This window comes from Anoplophora glabripennis, unplaced genomic scaffold (assembly GCF_000390285.2).
Source record: "Anoplophora glabripennis isolate ALB-LARVAE unplaced genomic scaffold, Agla_2.0 scaffold223, whole genome shotgun sequence".
Classification (NCBI taxonomy): Eukaryota; Metazoa; Arthropoda; class Insecta; order Coleoptera; family Cerambycidae; genus Anoplophora; species Anoplophora glabripennis.
The window spans coordinates 198,883-220,561 of record NW_019416365.1 but is presented as its reverse complement, the minus strand read 5'-3'; the positions used below and the strand labels follow the sequence as shown (position 1 = coordinate 220,561).

The window sequence follows — 21,679 nt, the reverse complement described above, 5'->3', positions numbered from 1 at the left end:
AAAGCAAAACTAATATTGTGATCACGAATATTGCATATAATTTATTAGAACGGGATATTTTTTTAATTTCATTTTCCTGGAAACTATTTGGTAGCAGTGAAAGACCGATAGATATTTTACGAAGCATTTTGATACAGTATTGAATTATATAATTGTATTATCCATTTAGTTTGAAAACAAAAGATTAATAATTGTCAGAGTTAAACGTTGTAATTTCTTATGTAAACAAAGATACGCCCAAATAGTTTTCACCTTTTATATTATTTTATACAAGTGGGGACAAATAAGAAACATAATTTAATAAATGAAATGAAATGAGACACTAAATCTTTTACAGGGTACCTAACTTTTATCTCGATGTATTGGAAATAATCAAAATTATTTGTAGAAGCAGTAGAAATGTTATAATTATTTTCATATAAAACTTTTGATCGAAGGTGCAAATTCCTGCAGCTGTGATATTCCAATCTTCTCTTTCAACAAATTTATTGATATATCCTAAGACATCTTTCATTTCAATTTCCTCTTCGACGAAAACCTTGGAAGGCATTTCCAGATATAATTTGTAGCTTTTATTCCCAACTGATTTAACTTCTTTGGTAATGCCAATAGAATAAATTATAATATCATTAAAACCAAGCTGCAACAATTATTGGTCGCTGAAATGGAATCAAGGCAATTTTTTCATGACAATTTGCTTGCTGCTTGCTCTTCAAGTCAGCCAAGGCTAAATATGTTGCGCTCAATTTACTAAAACTGATATCCCCGAAAAGCAAATATTTAGTTCGTGTAATACATATTAATAAATTGACACTTTCTGTCAACCAATTGATTAATTTTGTTATCAGAATAATTATGGCAAATAATATTTATACCAATGACGAATATGTCGACGTACTCCAAGTTTTTTTTTCGAATCCAGAAAAAATAGTACCGCTGCAGTAAGATCCCTGGTAGCAAAATCTTGCATAAGACACTTATGTAAGACCTACTGTACCTACTGCTGAAATCAGCATCAGATTTACTGCAAGATTCATTGTGCAATTGTCTTGATCAAAGCTTTCAATGGATTTGATTCAGGGCACTTCAACACAAAGGGGTAAATTAAAGCAAGTGACTATGTTGCAGACTTACATTAGAATTAAGTAAGACATATTGTACTTGACTTGTACTAATTCACCCCTTTGGACTCAAGTATCTTGTATAAGAAACGACATAAATAGACGCAAAACAATCTGACACAATTTGGCTATTTCAAGTAAACTTGTATTAGAATTGCACACGATTGTGCTGCCAGGGATTATATCAATAGTAGTATATCGAAATTAAATAATTACTGTAACGTTTGTTAAATAAAATAGGTACATACCATAAAAATTGATAACCTTGCAATATTAACGTAGACCAATTCATCATATTTTTCGCAAAATTTGCAACTGACACAGATATCTGCAAATGTAACTATAATCTGTAAGATTAATATAAAGGCAGATACTCCAAATACTCTGTTAAAAATGTCTATACTGTCTTTGTATTGCACAATGGAACAAGCCAGATCCTTCATTAAAAAAATATTTGTCTTGTCTGTTCTAGAATTTAAAGCATCTGAGATCCATCCAACCAGCACCAAATCGCCATTTTCAGTTTTCTTCAACTCTGCTGGTGGAACTCTGTAGAAATCTGCATAGACTTCATCCAAAGTCTGTTTCAATTTTCTTGCCCACATTTTCATAATTTTAAGGACAATTGCTACTATCCAACACTCAAACATTAGTAACATGAAGAGGAATACTTCGAAAATATAATAAACGAAATATATTGCATAGATAGTATAAAGGATATAAATATTATATGATATTAAAATACCAACGGATCCTGTCTTTAAAATAAAATAAAAGTTATTTAAAACCAACGTCTTTAGATCTTTCTTGAATGATGTTTGTTCCATTTGAGGTAATTTTAGAAGTATACAACAAAACATTTTGAGTTCTTCATATTTTATTCCTCGCATACCTACAATAAATGAAGACAAACATACTTCTACAACAAAAACTGAGAAATCTATCGGGATTTTGGATCGAGTTTTTTCTGTTATATCATTATGGTATCTGCCATTAAGTGATAAGAGACTTAGACATATTATAGAAAATAATATAGCCCCTGTGATCTTCCTAAATTTATTCGATGATAAGTTGTGGTCAGTACAAACTGTTGTAGGTAAATTAAGTCCAAATAGAGTAAAGATTCGATTGAGAAGATCCAACATGGCACAACTGATGTATACAGCATCCATCATTAGCGTGATTTTGTCAGTTTTCTTAAGAGAAATATTCAGGAACTGAATAGTATCTTTTGACATCAACATGCTGGATGGTAGATTTTCCGAACAGTTAATATCATTTATTCTATTAATAATTAACTATAATGGATGTTATATCCCATGAGAATTAAAAAAATTAGGTCAATTTAATTTGGTGTGAAGTGTTCTGTTGTTTTATATTTTATAATTAGTTGAAAATTTCATGCCAAGGCCGTAACATGTCAGATACAAATTCTATTACTCAAATAACATTGGTTATGTTTTTATTTTGAGGAATCTTTTTTCTAGTCTCTTCATTCTGTCGTTTGCTATCCAAAATGTTATAATCCAACACTGTAAATTAATTAAATTACTATCACAACAATCATTAGGAAAATATGCCAAGCGTCGCAAAACAAACAATGAATATTTCAGCAGTAAAAGGCATCTGAAAACAATTTTAATCAATCATAATAAACATGTTGAAATGGTACAAGCCTTTAACAGCTCTAGCCAAACTCCTTGGTTTGTACACAGACCGTAAAAGTTATCTGAATGATATCTACGCCATTTTTTTAATTCTTATTATGTTTGTACTCTTATGCATTAGCCCGGGTCCCAATGTTGACTTTACTAAAATGGCAATTGTAATTCTAGAATTCTTAACAAAGTCTACTGCAATTCTAACAAACACCGTTTCCATTTCACGTACCCATTTTTGCAACAAGAAAAAGTTTTTGAGACTGCAAACCGAGTTGACTAAAGTGTCCGAGATTTGCAGTGAGGATAATTCCATGCCGATAAAGTTTGCATTTTTACACCTGGTGATGATTTTGGCAATGGTGGTGGAAGTGGTAATAAATATTATAAGACCAACTGATATATTATTTTTGGTGGGTCGAATTAACAATATTCTTAACTTGTATTTGTCGATAATTACCGTCCTCCAGCTTCATCAGAGTTCATTGACGATTTTCCAGTGCTGCAAAGCTTTCAATGCCAGGATAAAGCGTTTTAGAAAGAGCAATATCTCTTCAAAATCGCATAAAAATTGCTGTCACAGTATATTAAATGTTAAAACCCTCATCCAGTGCTATAAAGATATAGCAAAGGTCAATTCACTGTGGAACGAAGTCTACGGAATTGAAATGTTTTTCATATTCTTGTCTATGAATATTAATTTACTTAAAGCACTACACACATGCATGGAATTCGGGATGATGACTGAAGAAATGACCGTGGTCAGGTTGTTTGTAATGGTGATATTCTTTTGCCACTCTGTACTGCTTCTGGTAAGCTAATAATTTTATCAGTTTTGAAGTAACTACCAATTTTAACAGGTTTTAGATATTATAATGGTCTCTTCTTGTGCAAAGATCATCGAGCAGCTGAAAGAATCCTCCCTTCTTTGCTTCGAATTGCTACTGAAACTACCTTTTCAGTTGAACTCTTCAGAATATGAAGACGTCTACAATGATGTGCTGCTTCTAGAACTCCTGGTCAATCAGCCAGTGCAATTTTCTGCTTATGGGTTTTTCACAGTCGACTACTCCCTGCTTTTCAGCATAATGGGTGGCTTAACTTCGTACCTTATAGTCAGTATTGGGTACGACAAGACATTTCTTCGTAGTAGACGTGCTGAGAACTCAAAAAGTCTTTTAGAGATGTAAAATCAGTTTTTATTTTGGTCTGCTTTCAGTTTTATAGGCATCCTTGTACTGTTTGTTGTAAGACAAAGAAAGACATGCATGTGGTACTATTATTTGCATAGATATAACATCTCTTAAAAGCTCCAGTACAAATACGTATTCATAAGTTGTATTCAATATAATATTTGTATAATCAATATTGAATACTTTTATTTGACAGCAGCCAGTACTTGTATTCGTCAGTTTTAGATATGTATTCAGTACTCGGAAATAGTATTCATGAAGACTTTTTTCCCTATTCCGACTAACCCTGGATATCCTGAAGGGTAAAGAATTTTGTGGAACAACAATAATAATAACACAAACATTTCCTATTAGTTTATTGATTTCTTCATTAAATGAGGAGAAATAAATGAGGTTATTAACAAACAATACTTTATTTATAAAAACATTAACATTGTTCAAAATATTTTAATAAAATACATCACAATATTAAAAATACATATATAAAAGACGATTTTGATGAAAATTATGTATTCATATTATTTGGAAATTAACTATCACTATAACTATGTACATTTTTCATCAAAAACGGCACATTTAAGTGAACCTACTTGTTATATTCTTAACCGTAAGTATACAGCAGATGAAAACTTAAAATATGATTTATTATATGCTATATTCATGATTTAAAAGCCTCGAAGACAGAAAATATAGTGAATGTGCGGTATTACAATGGCGACAGAAAACTATAGACCACTTTCGAAACACTGATCCATCATTACCATAGCAAGGTTTAATAAACATAATTTATTCCGATCAATTGCAACCCAAACATCAAGTCAAACGGCTGCAACCATAACTTCCAGTCCAATCGAATGTATATATTTAAGCCAGAATATATTTGTTTGAAGTATATTTTAAGCTTTACACACGTGAAAATTTAGAACTCTCAAATAGACACGATACCTAGTGTAATGTATACCTAATATTAGAAAAGGCCGCACAGTAAAGCACATTGTAAGCACGCAACTTTTGTCTCCCATCAAATTTGTGATACATGACAATTGTGGAGGTAGAGTATTTTTAATCTGTATTTAGACGAAATATAAAGGCTAGAGATATTCTTTTAAAAGAGAACAACAGTAAATTTCTTCAAAAGAAAATATTTTTTCAAAGCTTAAATAGTGGGGTCCTGAATAGAGACAAATATGACTGACACATTTTCAAACATTGTAATTCATCAGTTATCCACAAATTTCATTTTAAGAGACGCTCGCAATAAAACTTCCTTTATTAGCATAAATAATTTCTTGCACCGACTGATACAAATCATATATTTGAGAATAAATATAAATAATCAAATCCTTTTCGCTAAAGATCATATTAATTATTAACACTTAGCTTAGAACAAAACACTATATTTAATATTTGGAATGAGAAATTATATTTTAATGCCCTTTGAATATGAACACAGACGTTTAAGCTCCAAAGTGAGAACAAGATCAGGAATTTGAAAATTTCCAATAGCCTGTTTAATAAGTTATTTTTGTAAAGGTCAGATCTCATGATGAAAAATAAATGTGCAAATACAGAATATTAACCATGGCAACTCCAACAGCCTAGCAGAGACGACATTTTGTACGTTTACTGACTTTTGAAAATATCTAGAATACTTTTCATATTATAGGTATATTCCTGTTCATTATATAATCACATAATTTACCTTTGCCAGATTTTTGCTCTACATTACCGAAGGTTCAGAAAATATAATAATTATCAATTACAACCTTACAAACCTAAGAAGAACACATTGAATTTCATCATCCTCTTACACTTACACTAAAACAATACCTCTTACTGAAAGTCCAACAGAAACTATTTGAAACGTAACAAACTTATCACTTAAAATATTTTTCGGTGCTGCTAAAACATATTTTAATACTGTGGCGTTCTTTATTCCTCTTTATTCAACAGCGTCTTCTCTTCCGCCATTTTATCCAGTTCCTCCAGATCCTCCTTCTCGATGTCGCTGTCGCCGTATCCCCAAATCTGGGGATGACTACCGTCGCCACACTTTTTGGCCCTCCTGGCTATCATGGATTTAGAAACACTTTTTAGGTCGTAAGCCCAACCCAGCTTAGCGAAGAAGTTGATGAAGGTGGTGGAAGGATTGTAGACGTTTCCCAGCTCCCCAGTTTTGTAGTCCCAAGGGAACACGTGGTGGTAGTTGTGCCAGCCTTCGCCAAGGGTAGCAAGGGACACAGCCAGGTTCTCCACCGGACTAATATTCCTGTCAAACAAGTGTTAATACATGGATAAGTTTCTCTATGAGAACTTACTTGTCGTAAGGTTTCTGGCCCCACATATGCGCCACGCTGTTGACGAAAAACGCGATGTTGAGAGTCACGGTGAACCTCATGTTGAAATTGATCCAAAAGGAGTTCCATAAGGTTTCGTTCCAATAGTAGACTGGGATGGCCACCGGTAGAAAGATGTTAAAAATTAAGAATAATAGAGGATAGATCCTAAACAAAAATTACAAGAAATGTTACTTTATATTAAAAGTATTAAGTTAATTCAAATAAATTTAAACACTTTTTCTAAAATCCTATCAAATGAAGACAAAACTTAAAAAAATAAAAAAAGACAATTTTTGGTACCAAAGAATATTGACTTCATTTGATAGAATTTTAAGAGAAGATTTATACTAACTTTTTCTGCCACATAACGATGGGATCTGCCTCCAGATCGCTCATGTCCACTGCCTTTCTCTTCTCTACGACAGACGGATGGGGAGTGAGAATCAACCATCCTACGTGGGAGAAGAAAAAGCCTCTTTTGGCATTGTGGGGGTCAGCATCCGTCTCGCTGTACTTGTGGTGAACCCTGTGGTCCAGCGCCCAGACGTAGACGTGTCTCTATAAAAGGAATAAACTTTAAGGAACTCTAGATTAAAATACTTGTCGGTTTATTTCTTTGCCATAGGTACTACACTTCGTGTAGACATTACAATAAAACATGGACACGACCAGAACAATGGATTAATGAATTGTACTATTTATCGAGCAATGTGACAACGGCGCGGCGGATATCGCGAGGCACTCAGCTATCCAGCCATACGCAATTCAGTTAGTATCTGGAATTGGACCGTGTCTGAGTGTTTTTGCGTACCACAATTTTCCTTTCTTGAGGTGTTTTCCAGCGAATGCGCGAAAATTGGATTCCAAGGTGTCGTGTTTGCATCGAAAATGGTGGTGGACATTTTGAGCATATGTTGTAGTTTGTTTTGTACTTGTGCGTTTAAAAATTACTGAATTTTGCTTTTTGGTAAGTACCTAAATTATTTTTAATACGTATGATTACTTGGATGACGTGAATCTTTGGGTACATTAATTACATATTATTCAAATTCATAATTTGATTAAAAGTTAAGTTCCTGTTTTAGGTGATGCATAATTACTAAAATTCGAGCTAAAATTTAAGCACAACATTATCTTCGTACTACGAAATCTATACATTTTATTTTATTTATTTAAAAACTGGAAAACAATTGTCTTGAAATTTACTAAATGCTGTTTACATTTTTTCCTTAGGACAAGTCTGCCGCGTGCACACGTGGTATGCACCAGCTGTGTAGCATTATAAAGCTAGTACAAATTCTCACCAAAAAGCTTGTTCTGGACATAACAGGAAAAGTATGTCGAAAAACTTAACAAAAATATCCATATTTGAAAAACATTTCAAATTGAAAATATGCCACGTTCTTGACAAAATAATTTAATTCATTTGCCCCTGTAAGTCAAACACTTTTATGTTTATGCATTTGTATTTATCTACGTGATCTTTTTTCTTTTACATAAATATTATGTCAGGCGTATGCATGTACACATAAAAATATGTAAAATGAACATCTTTGTTTTTGTTCTAGGTTCTAATGAGTAATACGCGGTCGGTAGGAAAAAACGCTCGGTTCCCCGAACTCAGATCAATACCGCTGTGTGGCCGATTCGTGTTACATTTGGCCTAACACGTAGATTCACTAACTTTGATATCGTCCATAACAGTGTTACAAGGTGGACCGCCAGCAACTGATGAAATGATAATGATAAAAACACTTTTGTTATGGAAATTATGAGAGTAAATTAAGGTGCATCGTTTTGAAATGAATGGGAACATACTTCCTTTCTAAGTGATTTAAGTCAACTTGCCCTAGTAAAATTTTGCTTTCTTAAGCAGTTACAAGTCTGAATTATTTTTTATTTCATATTTTCATATTCACATTTTAATGCAGGCTCTGCGGCAAGAAATTACGAAGATGTAAAAAATAAATAAAGTACTGTAAAAAAATTTAATAAAAAAATACCTTCTAAGGGGCTTAAAGTATGGCCCATTATTCACTGAACATTCTTTCTATCCGAAACTAAATAAAACAAACATCAACATTGCCGTTAGCACAAAAGATTTGGAAAGTGGCACCTTGCCAAATTTTAGAAAAATTTTGAAATGTTTAAAAATAAGCATTTCAAAACAAAAATTTAATTTGGTTTTCAAATAGCTTTTACTCGTATACCCATGATTCATGCTTAGAATTCACTACATTGCAATATTTAAAAAACTAATCAATGTTAATAAAGTCAATATGTAAGTACGAAATTAGTTTAAACAACAATAACGTAGAACATTCCGATACTAATCACCCAAAAAATTCAACGATGGCTTCTTTTACAAAAAAAAAAAACCCTAGACAATAATTATTGAGTGTCTCTATCCTTTTACTTTAAACTAGCAAGATATCACCCTGTCGCAGTCCAGGAGGACATTACCCACCTTTTTGTTCGGAAAATCGAAACAAGAATTAATAAACAACCGGCCATGGAAAAACAGACATTGCGGTCAGTAATTGATTGAGCAAGTGTATAATTTAACGCATGGAAAGCTCTAATTATCTAAAATAAATGTAATCATGTTTTTATTGTCGTATTTATATTGTCTGAAAAATAAGTAGGTTGGTGCTCGTTCTCAGCAATTTTAGAAAAGTGTCACAGAAATGTTTGAAGCCAATAGTTTTTGAATTACGAAATAGGTACATTTTAAATTCCGATAAAAACAACACAATTTTTTTTAATATTTAATTTTGTTCCTAACTAAATGTTGATATTATACAGGGTTTTAGAAGTTTGACTGTTTTAATTTTAACAGATGATAGAATACATTAAAATAAACAAAAAAAACCATATATGACATGGGTCCTAAACTCAACCATTTCCAAGAAAAAAATTGTCAAAATTTCCAACTTGATGTACAAAAGTTCGATTAATTAAGGAATATTGACAACTGCGTACATAGAATACCATAAAATATAATTGTATCACTTTTTTAACTTCTTTATGCTTAATTCTAAAAAATAATTAGCGTTGTAATAAATTTAAAATTCGATAAAATTCATATCGAGCAATGTGACATCGGCGGTTTATTAACACGAGATACTAATGTGTCCAGCAACTACCAATACGCAATTCAGTATCTGGATTCGACCGCGTCGGAGTGTTTTTTGCGTAGGTACCACTATCTCCTTTTCTTGAGGTGTTTCCAACGAGAGCGCGAAAATTGGATTCCAATGTGTCGTGCTTGCATCGAAAATGGTGGTGGATATTTTGAGCAAATGTTGTAGTTTGTTTTGTACTTGTGCGTTTAAAAAATTACTGAATTTTGCTTTTTGGTAAGTACCTAAATTATTTTTAATACGTATGATTACTTGGATGACGTGAATCTTTGGGTACATTAATTACATATCTTTCAAATTCATAATTTGATTAAAAGTTTAGTTCCTGTTTTAAGAGATTCATAATTACTAAAATTCGAGCTAAAATTTAAGCACAACACTATCTTCGTACTACGAAATCTATACATTTTATTTTATTTATTTAAAAACTGGAAAACAATTGTTTTGAAATTTACTAACTGTTTCACAATAATAGTTGTTTACATTTTTTTCGTAGTACGTGTATGCATCAGCAGGTTAAGCGCTGTTGTCACGTTGTGATATTAATACTCGCTGTACTGAAAACTATTAATTTTACGCCCCTGTAATATACAACTTTTTTGTTCATTTATCTATCTCATACTAAAGTAATGGCAGTGAAACTTCTTACACCCTGTATATTTGTTTTCATCGCAGTTGGAAATTAAGCTATACTTAAAGAAACCTTATTGTAAATTATTACTTACCTGTCCCGTGATCGTAAATAATGTAATTAAAAGTAATCTAAGCGGCCATTTTGCCTTATAAGCCCTATGTGACCACAGCCTGTGCGCTCCTGCTGTTATTCCAAAACCCGTGATATATATTGATAGGAATGCTGAAAAAAAAAACACAAAAAATAACTTGTAGATAGACACAAATATAAAATATCGATAGACAAAATAACCTCTTCACATGCTACTAGCAAAATAAAAATACGCCCACGCCTCCCCTCCTCCTAATTGTTGCTGCATGATGCAAGTTTCAAAAATTACATTATTACTGGACGCATTTTCCATCCAGTCAAACCAAAAAGTGTTTAGATTTTGAAATTATATATCAGTAAGCCGCTGATTGCGGAAAAGTGTTTTGAAGTGCGTTTGTTTTTTTTAGAGGCCTCCATAGAACTTGCAGTACCGGACCCATCCCTAGCAAAAATCCCAGCTACGCCCCTGAATGCAAAATATAACTTTGCAACACAATAAGTTCAAACAAACTAAAATACAGTCATAAAATTATAAAGGCGCAGGGTAACAATATTACTTTATTTAACAGCTTTGTGGTATAGTAAAATAAGTATGGATTTCATTTCTCTCGTTGTTTTATTTTTATTTTATGGATGGATATTAATCGATTCATTCGCACACAAAACATTATTTTGTCGAATATCTGTAAATTGCAACATATTCATAAGGTCAAGAACTAACATAAGAAACGTGGACGTACTACTTCGCAAAAAAAAACTTTTCCGTCACTCTAATAATGAATGGGTGTACCGAAACAAGTTTATCTACTCCGTAAGGCGTATTAATCGACTGACTAATGTTTGTCAACACACACAATTTCAAATATTGCTATGCACACGGTAAATGAGTCACGGTAAATTATTGAGCGTACCAGATCAGTGGAGTAAATAAAGAAGTGAGGTAATGTTAAATTTTTAAGATTATAAAAAAACAGTCCGGATCTACGTACTTTTTATAGTAAACAAAAAAATGTATATAGAAATTATTTGAAAACATTTCTGTAAAATTCTTAAACAAGAACATTTTTTTCTTAAATATACGAGGTTTGTACAGAAAACAACGAAACTTTTTTAATTATGTGCTGATAGATATACAGGGTGATTTTGAATAGAGTAGCACAAACGCTACCAGTGCATCTAGATGAAAAAATAAGGCGAATGAACTAAATATACCTTAGACAAAAGTTGCACTCCTGGGGCATTACAGGGTCTTGAATGTTGTAGAGCCAACCAATATTTCCTTCAATTTATCTTGAACGATGTGGCGTAAATCATTTATATTTGGTACAGACATTTGTCCAGTGCGGACACATATTTTCTATTAATATTGTTTAAATATATCCACCAGAGACGCTGCTGTCGACTACGTGCAACATATTACTCCAAAGATTTTTCACCCTGTATGAAAATACATATCTTATTTACATTTTCGGACGTAACAACTAAAAACAAACATTTTTTCTCTCTTTTTTCGATAAACGCGATAGTTTTTTTTAGATAATTTACGAAAAACAAACTTCGGAAATTTTACCGCGCCAATGGTTGCAGTAATAAACACATCAACACACCATTCTGTAATAGCAAAAAAAAACGCCTTTCTCGTAAAGTAATTTTAATAAATTTATTTAGTATTCCTTATGTAACAAATAAAATTATTTTAAGTGTCTAATTTAAGTAATAATATCTAATTTAATACTACCTACTGTAATCTCGAATGTATTCAGGGTGCAAAGATTTAAATCGTGATTTAAATCAGTTGATTTTTTATTTTAATCATGGGAATAAATTTAAAAAAAATCAACTTTTTTAAACGCTTTTATTAAATCGAAAAATAACTGTAAAAGTTACAAAACTATAAAATATGATTCATTCAACACATAAACATAATATACTTTCTGTTGTAATATTTTAATATTTTTAATAACTCAAAAAATAAATGTAAAAGGTATAAAACTAATATATCATATAACACAAATATACCTAATAGTTATTCATCAAATAAAATACTACACTTGCTGTTGTAACGTTTAAACAAAAACACCAATTTGCCTGCCTTATCTACTCCCAGTCGATTCCTCAATTTAGAATGGACTAATCCAAACGAAGAAAAAATTCTTTCCACCGACGCCGATGATGCCACAGCTCCCAGAAGTTGCCTAGTAATTTTGATAATCGCATCTCCATTGTTTCCAAATACATCCTTGTGAGATATCCACCATTCGATTGGAAAATTTTATTTTGTTTCATTTTTTTTATGCAGCGCTGTGGAAATGTTTGTTATTGTATAGGTGCGGCGAATTAGGCATTATTGACAGGAAATAAGACGTTAATTACTAGAAAATGCGATTTAAACAAAAAATCTGATCTAAGTCAAAAAAATCTGATTTAAATAAAAAAAAATCGGGTTTTTTGATTTAAAAAAAAAATCATGATTTTTTTGCACCCTGAATGTATAACTACAACATAACGTTATTTTAAAGTAAAAATTTTCTAACACGATTTGTTTGAGGATTTCCTGTTTAAATTGATAAGTATGGGAATACTTCGCCAACATCATAGTTGCTCCTGGTAAATCGGAAACAAATTTGCTGAGTAAACAATTTGTTATTTTTGTGTTGATGTGTCAGTGTCATCAACGGTATCAAATAATAGTTGTTTAATTATGGCAAATTTTATGATTAATGAGTATGTTGATATGCTCCAAGTATTTTTTGAATGTCACAAAAATTGTGCTGCCGCAACAAGATTGTACCATGAGAGATATCCAAATCGCCGGATTCCCCACAAGCAAACTTTTTCAGCTGTGGAAAGAAGGTTGCGAGAAACTGGCCAAATTCAACCTAAGCGTGAGGGTAATGGACAAAGACGGTATATCAGAAATGTAAACCTTGAAGAAACTATACTTATCAATTTAGAAGAAAATCCTCAAACAAGTACAAGAAGACTGGCTACACAGTACAACGTTTCGCAAAGCCTTGTTTGGAACTTGATTCATGATAATCTTTTACGCCCTTTTCACCACCAGCCGGTTCAAGAATTAACTGCAAATGATTTACCTGCAAGGATTGTTTTTTGCCAGTGGTATCTTAAATGTCCAGACACGACTTAAATTTTTTATCTCATATTTTGTTCACCGATGAGGCATGTTTTCAAAGACATGGCTTAGTTAACCATCGTAATAGTTATACATGGCCTGATGAAAACCCCCATGAAATATGTCCATCAAGATTTCAGAACAATTTTAGTGTAAATGTATGATCAGGAATTGTTGGAGATGCTCTAATAGGTCCATTTATTCTTCCCCGTCGACTGACAGCTCTTGAATATCTTCGATTTTTAAATGAAAATCTCCCAATATTATTGGAGGATATACCACTAGCTGTACGACAAGTTATGTGGTACATGCATGACGGGGCTCCGGCACATAGTACCTTAGCTGTCAGGCAATGGTTGAAATTAAATTTTCCGGGACGTTGGATAGGTCGTGGTGTCGATGCACCCGTTAGTTGGCCTGCCCGTTCACCGGACATTACCCCACTTGATTATTTCTTATGGGGACAACTGAAAAGTCTTGTTTATGTTAATACTGTTGAAGAATTGCGTCAAAAAATCTTTCTCGCAGCTGACGATATTCGTAACAACCCAGAAATATTTGCAAGAGTACGTCATAATTTTAATCGTCGTGTTAGATTGTGTTTACAGAAAAATGGGAACTACTTTGAAAATATTCTTTAGAAACTTTTTACTTTAAAATAACGTTATGTTCCTTAGTATTACATTCGAGATTACAGTAGGTAGTTTTAAATTAAAATTTATTATTTAAATTAGACACTTAAAATAACTTGATTTGTTACATAACGAATACTTACTGTTCCTTCAAAATAAATTTATTAAACTTACTTTACCAGAAAAGCGTTTTTTTTTTGCTATTACAGAATGGTGTGCTGATGTGATTGTTACTGCAACCATTGGCGCTGTAAAATTTCCGAACTTTGTTTTTCATAAATTATCTAAAAAAACTATCGCGTTTATCGAAAAAATGCAAGAGAAAAAATGTTTGTTTTTAGCTGTTACGTCCGAAAATGTAAATTAGATATGTATTTTCATACAGGATGAAAAATTCTTTGGAGTAATATGTTGCTTTTAGTCGACAGCAGCGCGTCTGGTGGATATATTTAAACAATATTAATAGAAAGTATGTGTCCGCACTGGACAAATGTCTGTACCAAATGATTTACGCCACATCGTTCATGATAAATTGAAGGAAATATTGGTTGGCTGTACAACATTCAAGACCCTGTAATTCCTCAGGTGTGCAACTTTTGTCTAAGGTAAATTTAATTCATTCGCCTTATTTTTTCATCTAGATGCACTGGTAGCGTTTGTACTACTCTATTCAAAATCACCCTGTACATATAGAATTGGATTCGAAAGTGTTGTGTGTTCATCGAAAATGGTGGCAGACATTTTGAACATAATGAGGCGCGTGCACACGTGGCATGCACCAGCTATGTAGCGTTAGGTTAAGCGCTGTTGTCACGTTGTGATGAAACTCCCCAATATTCATTCTCGCTGTATTTTGAAAACTGTTAATCTTACGCCCCTATAATATACAACTTTTTTGTTCATTTATGATTACTCTATCTCATGCTGAATTTATGGCAGTCATACTTCTTACACCTCGTATAAAATTTATAATAAAGTTTGAAAAATAAAATTCGGTTATTTTCTTTGGAGTACTGAAACCGAACGAATAATATTCATTTCATTAATGCTTAATTTTATTTAAGGACAAATGTTTTCGTTGTTGCATCGGGCATTTGTATTTGAAAATTGTTTGTACATCTAGACTAACCTTTAGCAGTAGATACTATCATTATTACGTAGAATTTTTTCGCACTTTTACAGCGACCAATTCGATCTTATTTTTATAGACAACAGGTGTCTATGTGATTTCTGACAGCTGTGTACACAAATACTAATCTCCTTTATATTGCCAAAACTGGAATTTTATTATCAAATTCCCAAGTCTATTATCTGTAAGTCATATCAAATCGGAAATATTTAGCAGTTCTAAGAACTCACTCCTATATTTGCTTATTGGTTGTAAAAAATAACGATTCACATCTTCCCGTATAATATGCGCAAATACAACGCATTCATGTGTATAAAATTAGTTCTGCGAGGCTATGCTCCATATTCCTGCTAGAAATATTTCACGTTTATCACTAAATGCCACCGCAAGTATGAAGGCGCTCTTGCATAACTAAGTGGACTTTATGGCACTAGATAGTCAGCGGAATGGAAATTGTGGGGAGAGTTTCTTCATAATGTCGAGGACTCAAATTACCAGCAAAAGCCTGAAGTACTATCAGGATAAATAAAATGTACAGCTGTCTATAATATGGGCGCTTTTTTTTAGGAAAAATTAAAAATTTTGTTCTTATCTTGTTTAGTAAATTGTAAGTTGATAACTAACTTCTTAAACTCTCAAATGTATAATTGAGCCACAAATATTTACTTAGATAATTTTTTTTATTTCGTAGAAAATAAATCATGTCATAAGTTATTTTCTAGGGAAAAATGGTGAAGAACTATCTAATCTGTATTTATTTAAATCACAGATATTTAGTTAATATTGGAATTAATATAAACGTTTATGTCATTTCCTCGATATTTATAAAGATAGCATACCGCGAAGCATTTGTTCAATTTAAAATCTTAGACACGATTTCAGATAAAAAGCTTAAATAACATAATTCCATTTACTCATCATAATTAAATAAAAAAATGCAACTTCATTTAATTTCAAAGTTGCATGAAATTGAACATTCTAGTGACCCAAAAAATTATTAGGTATAGTGTGAAAACATTAATTTAATTTATTCTTGTCGAAAAGTTATACTGTGTTCAAAAACAATTTTAAGTGGGTCAACTTATACATTCCCCTACAAAGAAATGATTTGAAATATACAGGGTGTCCCTTATAAGAACCGACACAGGGCAGGTGCATGTAGGGGTGTCCAAAATATTGTAATTTAACCAAACTTACCTATATACAAAGTTACACCCCTGAGGAGTTATTAGCCCCCAAGGTGGGGCCCTAAAACATGTACGTTATACAAACTCGGAAATACTGAGACCTACATTTAATAATCTTACGACTTTTTTTTCAAATGGAATGACCCATATTAATTGTCATGGATGAATGCAAAACTGAATGCCCTTTCGACTGATATGGTTGTCCATACTTATCTATAAGTTTTCCAGAAAAATCAGGTTATTTTGTAAGTCCGAAAAAGTAGCTATGTAACAGAATGTCAAGAAGGCCTTGCAAAACCACTTTTCTCTCACATTTTATCAGGCCTGGGACTGACAGTATCAATATTTACCGGCATGTTTGACAAACAAAAGTAAACCACTAACAACTAAAACAAAACACAAAACGAAACAAACTGAAACTCGGAACACAACAAGGGGAAGAATACTTACAATTAGATCGCTAATTTGCATCAATTGCTCGAAGTGTCCTCCATTTTGATTAACACACACACGAATTCGGTTTTTAAAAGACTGTTCAACATTGGTCAACATGTCTGGCGTAATTTCTTGAAATGCTACTGTAATGCGCTGCCACATATCTTCCGCGGTAGTTGGTGGTGTGACGTAAACCTTACTTTTTATAAATCCCCATAAAAAGTAGTCGCAACTTGTCATATTTGGACAAGTTGTCGTCTAACAAATCTTCTAGAGTGTTTATTAGAAAGTTTAAATAAACTGTTCCAGTAAGATGCTGGTCAAAAAAGAATGGTCCAATGACATGGGTTCCCAAAATTGCTCCTCACACGTTCAATGACGTTGACCATTTTTATGAAAAGTAGCCTCATCGGAGAATATGACCCGTTTAAAAAAATCATCATCTTGATTTAACATCTCAAGTGCCTACTGACAAAAACCCACTAAAAGTCTACTTTTAATAACTCTTGGATGCGATAAGGACGTCCTATGCTGTGCTTTTGTAAAATCCTATGTATCGACGTTGTACTAATACAATTGCAAGACCTTCTTGACGCTGTTACACAGCTACTTTTTCGGACTTTAGAAAAGGATCTGATTTTTCTGGAAAACTGTTAGAGATAAGTATGGACAACCTTATATCAGTCGAAAGGTCATTCAATTTTACATTCACCCAAGACAATTAATATGGGTCATTCCATTTGAAATAAAAAGTTTTTCAACTCGTAAGATTATTAAATGTAGGTCTCAGTATTTCCGAGTCTGAATAACGTACACGTTTTGCTCAAAGATGACAAGATAGAATAATTTATGCCAAAACGAACTGTGAAAACTGCAAGTTTCTAACTCTTATGGTTTAGGCGCTCATTTAGAGAGCTGAAATCGTGATTTTTTTTTCACCGATTATCTCGAAAACGGTAAGTTTTAAACAGCATACGCTTTTAATAAACTCTACATAATATTAACCAAGGAATTCAAAAACGCAGTGGTATACAGGGTGTTCTATTAAAAATAACAAAGTTTTGTAGCGCCCACCCGAAATGGAACAACCTGTAAAGCTAAAAATATTTTGATAATTCCGGACAACTTTTATTAAAACCATTTTTTGTATAAATTTTACAGTTACGGAGTTACAGAAGAAGCCCTCTTAGGCGGAACACCCTGTATAATTAACAATCAATTCCTCCATATACGGCAACAATTCAAATAAAAAAATGTAATAATTAAATTAAACAAAAAAATAGAAATGTGACTAATCCTATAAAGTAAATGAACAATCTTACCTTTGACCATGTATTAGGGCACTGTGTTACTCTGGGTATCCTTTTATTAAAAATGTATAAACCATATTTATTCAGGACGTTTATCGGCCATTAAATTTAAAAATAAACGTGAGTTCGCCCATTCAGATATATCATACATAGTAACGAGCATTATTTTTACTACTACTGTATACCAAGCCAAATATTCGAACGCTGTATTATTATTAGACCACTCACAGTTCAAAGCCAGATGTACTTTTTAAAAATGTATGAAACTGTTGAGGCAACTAATGCGGTTCGGTACGTTTAAAGAATAACTACTTTCGTATTGAATTTTCTGGAACGTCCGAACGAAAATCCACAATCCTAATTTTAAAATATGTGTATACACCGTGTCCACCTAGTGCGCGTAAGTCCAATATCTAGGTTAATAAAAGATATAACTTATTTTTTTTTTCTACAGAGTTGCCTACTTTCCCGAGCTGCACAAAATGAAAATATATTTGCATATACAAGGTGTTCAGTTTTTCCTGGGGCAGGTACCAACTTAATTTTTTTTAATGGAAACCTATGTTTTTTATGGCATTATCGAATTCTACGTGAAAAATTAACTGGACTTTGTGTTATGATCCCTATTAAAATAGTGATAGTTTTCGAGATAATCGACTTCATTTTTTTTTTCTTATGTTTTGTCACTTCTAGTAATTGACATAATTATGATTGTATGACAGCAGCTAGAAATTATTTTTTTTTCAGGAACTGTAGAGTGAAGATTGCTCTTCCAAAAAACGTATCAAAAGTTGACCTGCGATATACAGGGGGCAAAAAAAATCGTGCCAAACCTGATAATTTAAAATTTGAAAAATCTCGACTTTTTCAAGTAGAACACCCTGTGTTTCATGATTTCATTAGATGCCTTTCTGTAGACCCTACAATTTTTTAATAACTTTTGCAAAAAAAAAACATTTTTATGTAAAATACCGGATTTGCGCCCGTTCCTTTGGCTGTAATGTGATTAGTTTATTGTTATTATACTGTTCCTATTACCTATTTATCTTTCAGATTAGAGAACATCTAAATCACGTATATCCAAACCAGTGGTTAGGTCGTGGTGGTCCAGTTCCTTGGCCCGCACGTTCGCCTGACTTAAATAGTCTTTTCTTGTGAGGTTATATCAAGGAGCGAGTATACGAAGTACCACTAACAGATATTCAAGACTTAAACGAAAAGATTCAAAACGAGTTTCTAACTATAACGCGTCAAATGTTAAGAAATGTCCACATTCATTTTCATCGTAGATTAATGCTTTGTATAGAAAACAACGGTGGACAGTTTGAACATTTATTTTAAGTTAGCTTGCGACTATGAGTATTCTTTTTTCAAAATTCTATTCATCCAAATTTTTTAATCTCTAATTTCACTAATAATTTTCCTAACTATGGTAACAGTGCTTGATTTTCAATATGATACGGATGAAACTTCTTCTTCAATATTTTATTTGTCAAGCTTTTGAAAACTCCAAGGTCACTACTAATTTCCTGGCACTAATATTTGGATTTTCAACAGCAGACGCCACAACTTTAAACTAAATATTATCGTTGTTACTTTCATGTCTCCTGGTAGCTTTCTCATAATTCGCATTTGCTGTTCATTCAAACCTTTCCTCACATTTTCAAAACAGTGGGAATCTCTGTAAATTTGGATTATTTGTTTTGTAAATACGTGCTGCTAGCAAACATTTCCCATATTTTGCTAATTCTTAATCACTTGTAGCGATTTTATGGTTTTTTGCTTTTATTTACAAATAAATGGTAACTTTCCATAAAGATTTATTTATTAAACTCAAATATCTAAATTTTTCAGTTATTAATTTTTATTTTAAATAGTGCAGCTAGACAACTAATAAATTTAATAAAAATAAATAAATACCCCTACAATATTTTTCCCGACAAAGGAACGGGCGCAAATCCGGTAAATGTTTCTTTTTTGCAAAAACTACGCAAGTTAGGTATAGGGAAAGCTATTAAAAAATTGTAGGGTCTACAGAAAGGCATCTAATGAAATCATAAAACACGGGGTGTTCTATTTGAAAAAGTCGAGATTTTTCAAATTTTAAATTATCAGGTTTGGCACGATTTTTTCTGCCTCCTGTATATCGCAGGTCAACTTTTGATACGTTTTTTGAAAGAGCCTCTTCACTCTACAGTTCCTGAAAAAAAATAATTTCTAGCTGTCATACAATCATAATTATGTCAACTACTAGAAGTGACGAAACATATGAAAAAACAAAATGAAAAGTTGATTATCTCGAAAACTATCAATATTTTAATAGGAATCATAACACAAAGTCCCGTTAATTTTTCACGTAGAATTCGATAATGCCATAAAAAAATATAGGTTTCCATTTAAAAAAATCAAGTTGGTACCTGCTCCAGGAAAAACTGAACACCTTGTATATGCAAATATATTTTAATTTTGTGCAGCTCGGGAAAGTAGGCAACTCTGTAGAAAAAAAATTAAGTTATATCTTTTATTAACCCAGATATTGGACTTACGCGCACTAGGTGGACAAGGTGTATACACATAAAACTGTTTGTTTCGAATTCTCTCTGCCGCGAGAATCATCCAGAACTTCTCGTCATTGCCAGATCGGCCCATTCGAGTAATGGAAAATTTCAGCGTGCTATTTGGAGGGCGTCAGCCCTGGCGCCGCGAGGGTGCTATAAGTTGATTAAATAAGGGCGGTTTCTAGTCACAGGCGCACCAAAACAGGCTTATGTTGGCAGCAATAAAAGCAAAAGAATACATAACCCTCGATCTACGTTCTAGAAAAACAAAACAATTAGTTGTTGAATAACCCGTTCTAATTATGATTGTATTTCTCATAATTTCACTGTATCCTTTTTAGTCTAAGCGTCGAAATGTTACAAAGTTTCACTAATTAAAAAACAATAAAAAAAATAGTAAACAAAAATACTTTTAGATGTTTTGTCGATTTGTAAGGGTTTTTTTTATAAATTTCCGTTTTCTATGCAGTTTCACGAAAACTGCCTCACTGATTTTATTATGAATTTATACAGTGCATTCTAGTAACATGGTGACTGCTTTTTTACAAGTTGATTACAGTACCATCTTCATAATATATCAGCGTTGGCTCAATTCATACATAAATTACGACTTATTAAACAGAATATTTTAAACCTTTGTAGATTCGACGCAATGGAGCAGATGCGAACATTAAATTTTATTATGAACTGCGTAAAAATGCCATTAAAATTACTTATGACAATGCAAATGAGATAGTGAGTTACAAAAATGTTTCCAAAATAGGCCAGGAAAATAAGCTGGCCAGGAAAATAAGAAATGACCATTTCGCGACTTTTTATTTCGGCAAGCTGAATTTTTATCACTATAGACGCTAAATATTATGTACAATAACATATTAGCTTCCACAGTCATCAAAATGGGGGGAAGGTTGTTTACAGGGTGGTTAATAATAATAATAATGATATATATAGTGAAGATTGCTCTTCCAAAAAACGTATCAAAAGTTGACCTGCGATATACAGGGGGCAAAAAAAATCGTGCCAAACCTGATAATTTAAAATTTGAAAAATCTCGACTTTTTCAAGTAGAACACCCTGTGTTTTATGATTTCATTAGATGCCTTTCTGTAGACCCTAC

The 21,679-nt window shown here is 32.5% G+C and overlaps 2 protein-coding genes across 3 annotated transcripts in view; one reads left to right on the top strand and one right to left on the bottom strand.

Annotated features, from left to right (window-relative positions):
* The first annotated feature begins 2,937 nt into the window (after positions 1-2,937).
* LOC108906943 lies at positions 2,938-3,969 on the top strand. Its single transcript, XM_018710391.1, has 3 exons — positions 2,938-3,153; positions 3,391-3,591; positions 3,640-3,969. The coding sequence occupies exons 1-3, from the start codon at positions 2,938-2,940 to the stop codon at positions 3,967-3,969; spliced, it is 747 nt and encodes a 248-aa protein (XP_018565907.1).
* A 593-nt stretch (positions 3,970-4,562) lies between these two features.
* Positions 4,563-21,679, bottom strand: part of LOC108906957 (acyl-CoA Delta(11) desaturase) — a 43,689-nt gene continuing 26,572 nt past the window's right edge. Inside the window, exons 1-5 of one of the 2 annotated variants that reach the window (XM_018710407.2) lie at positions 18,017-18,074; positions 10,180-10,310; positions 6,664-6,869; positions 6,291-6,476; positions 4,563-6,241 (exon numbers count right to left, since the gene is read on the bottom strand). In XM_018710407.2, the coding sequence (XP_018565923.1) occupies positions 5,905-6,241; positions 6,291-6,476; positions 6,664-6,869; positions 10,180-10,310; positions 18,017-18,026 (870 nt within the window). In that variant the 5' untranslated portion in view covers positions 18,027-18,074 and the 3' untranslated portion in view covers positions 4,563-5,904. Of the gene's footprint in view, positions 6,242-6,290; positions 6,477-6,663; positions 6,870-10,179; positions 10,311-18,016; positions 18,075-21,679 lie in introns of those variants that run through there. The other variant, XM_018710406.2, reaches the window with a different exon arrangement.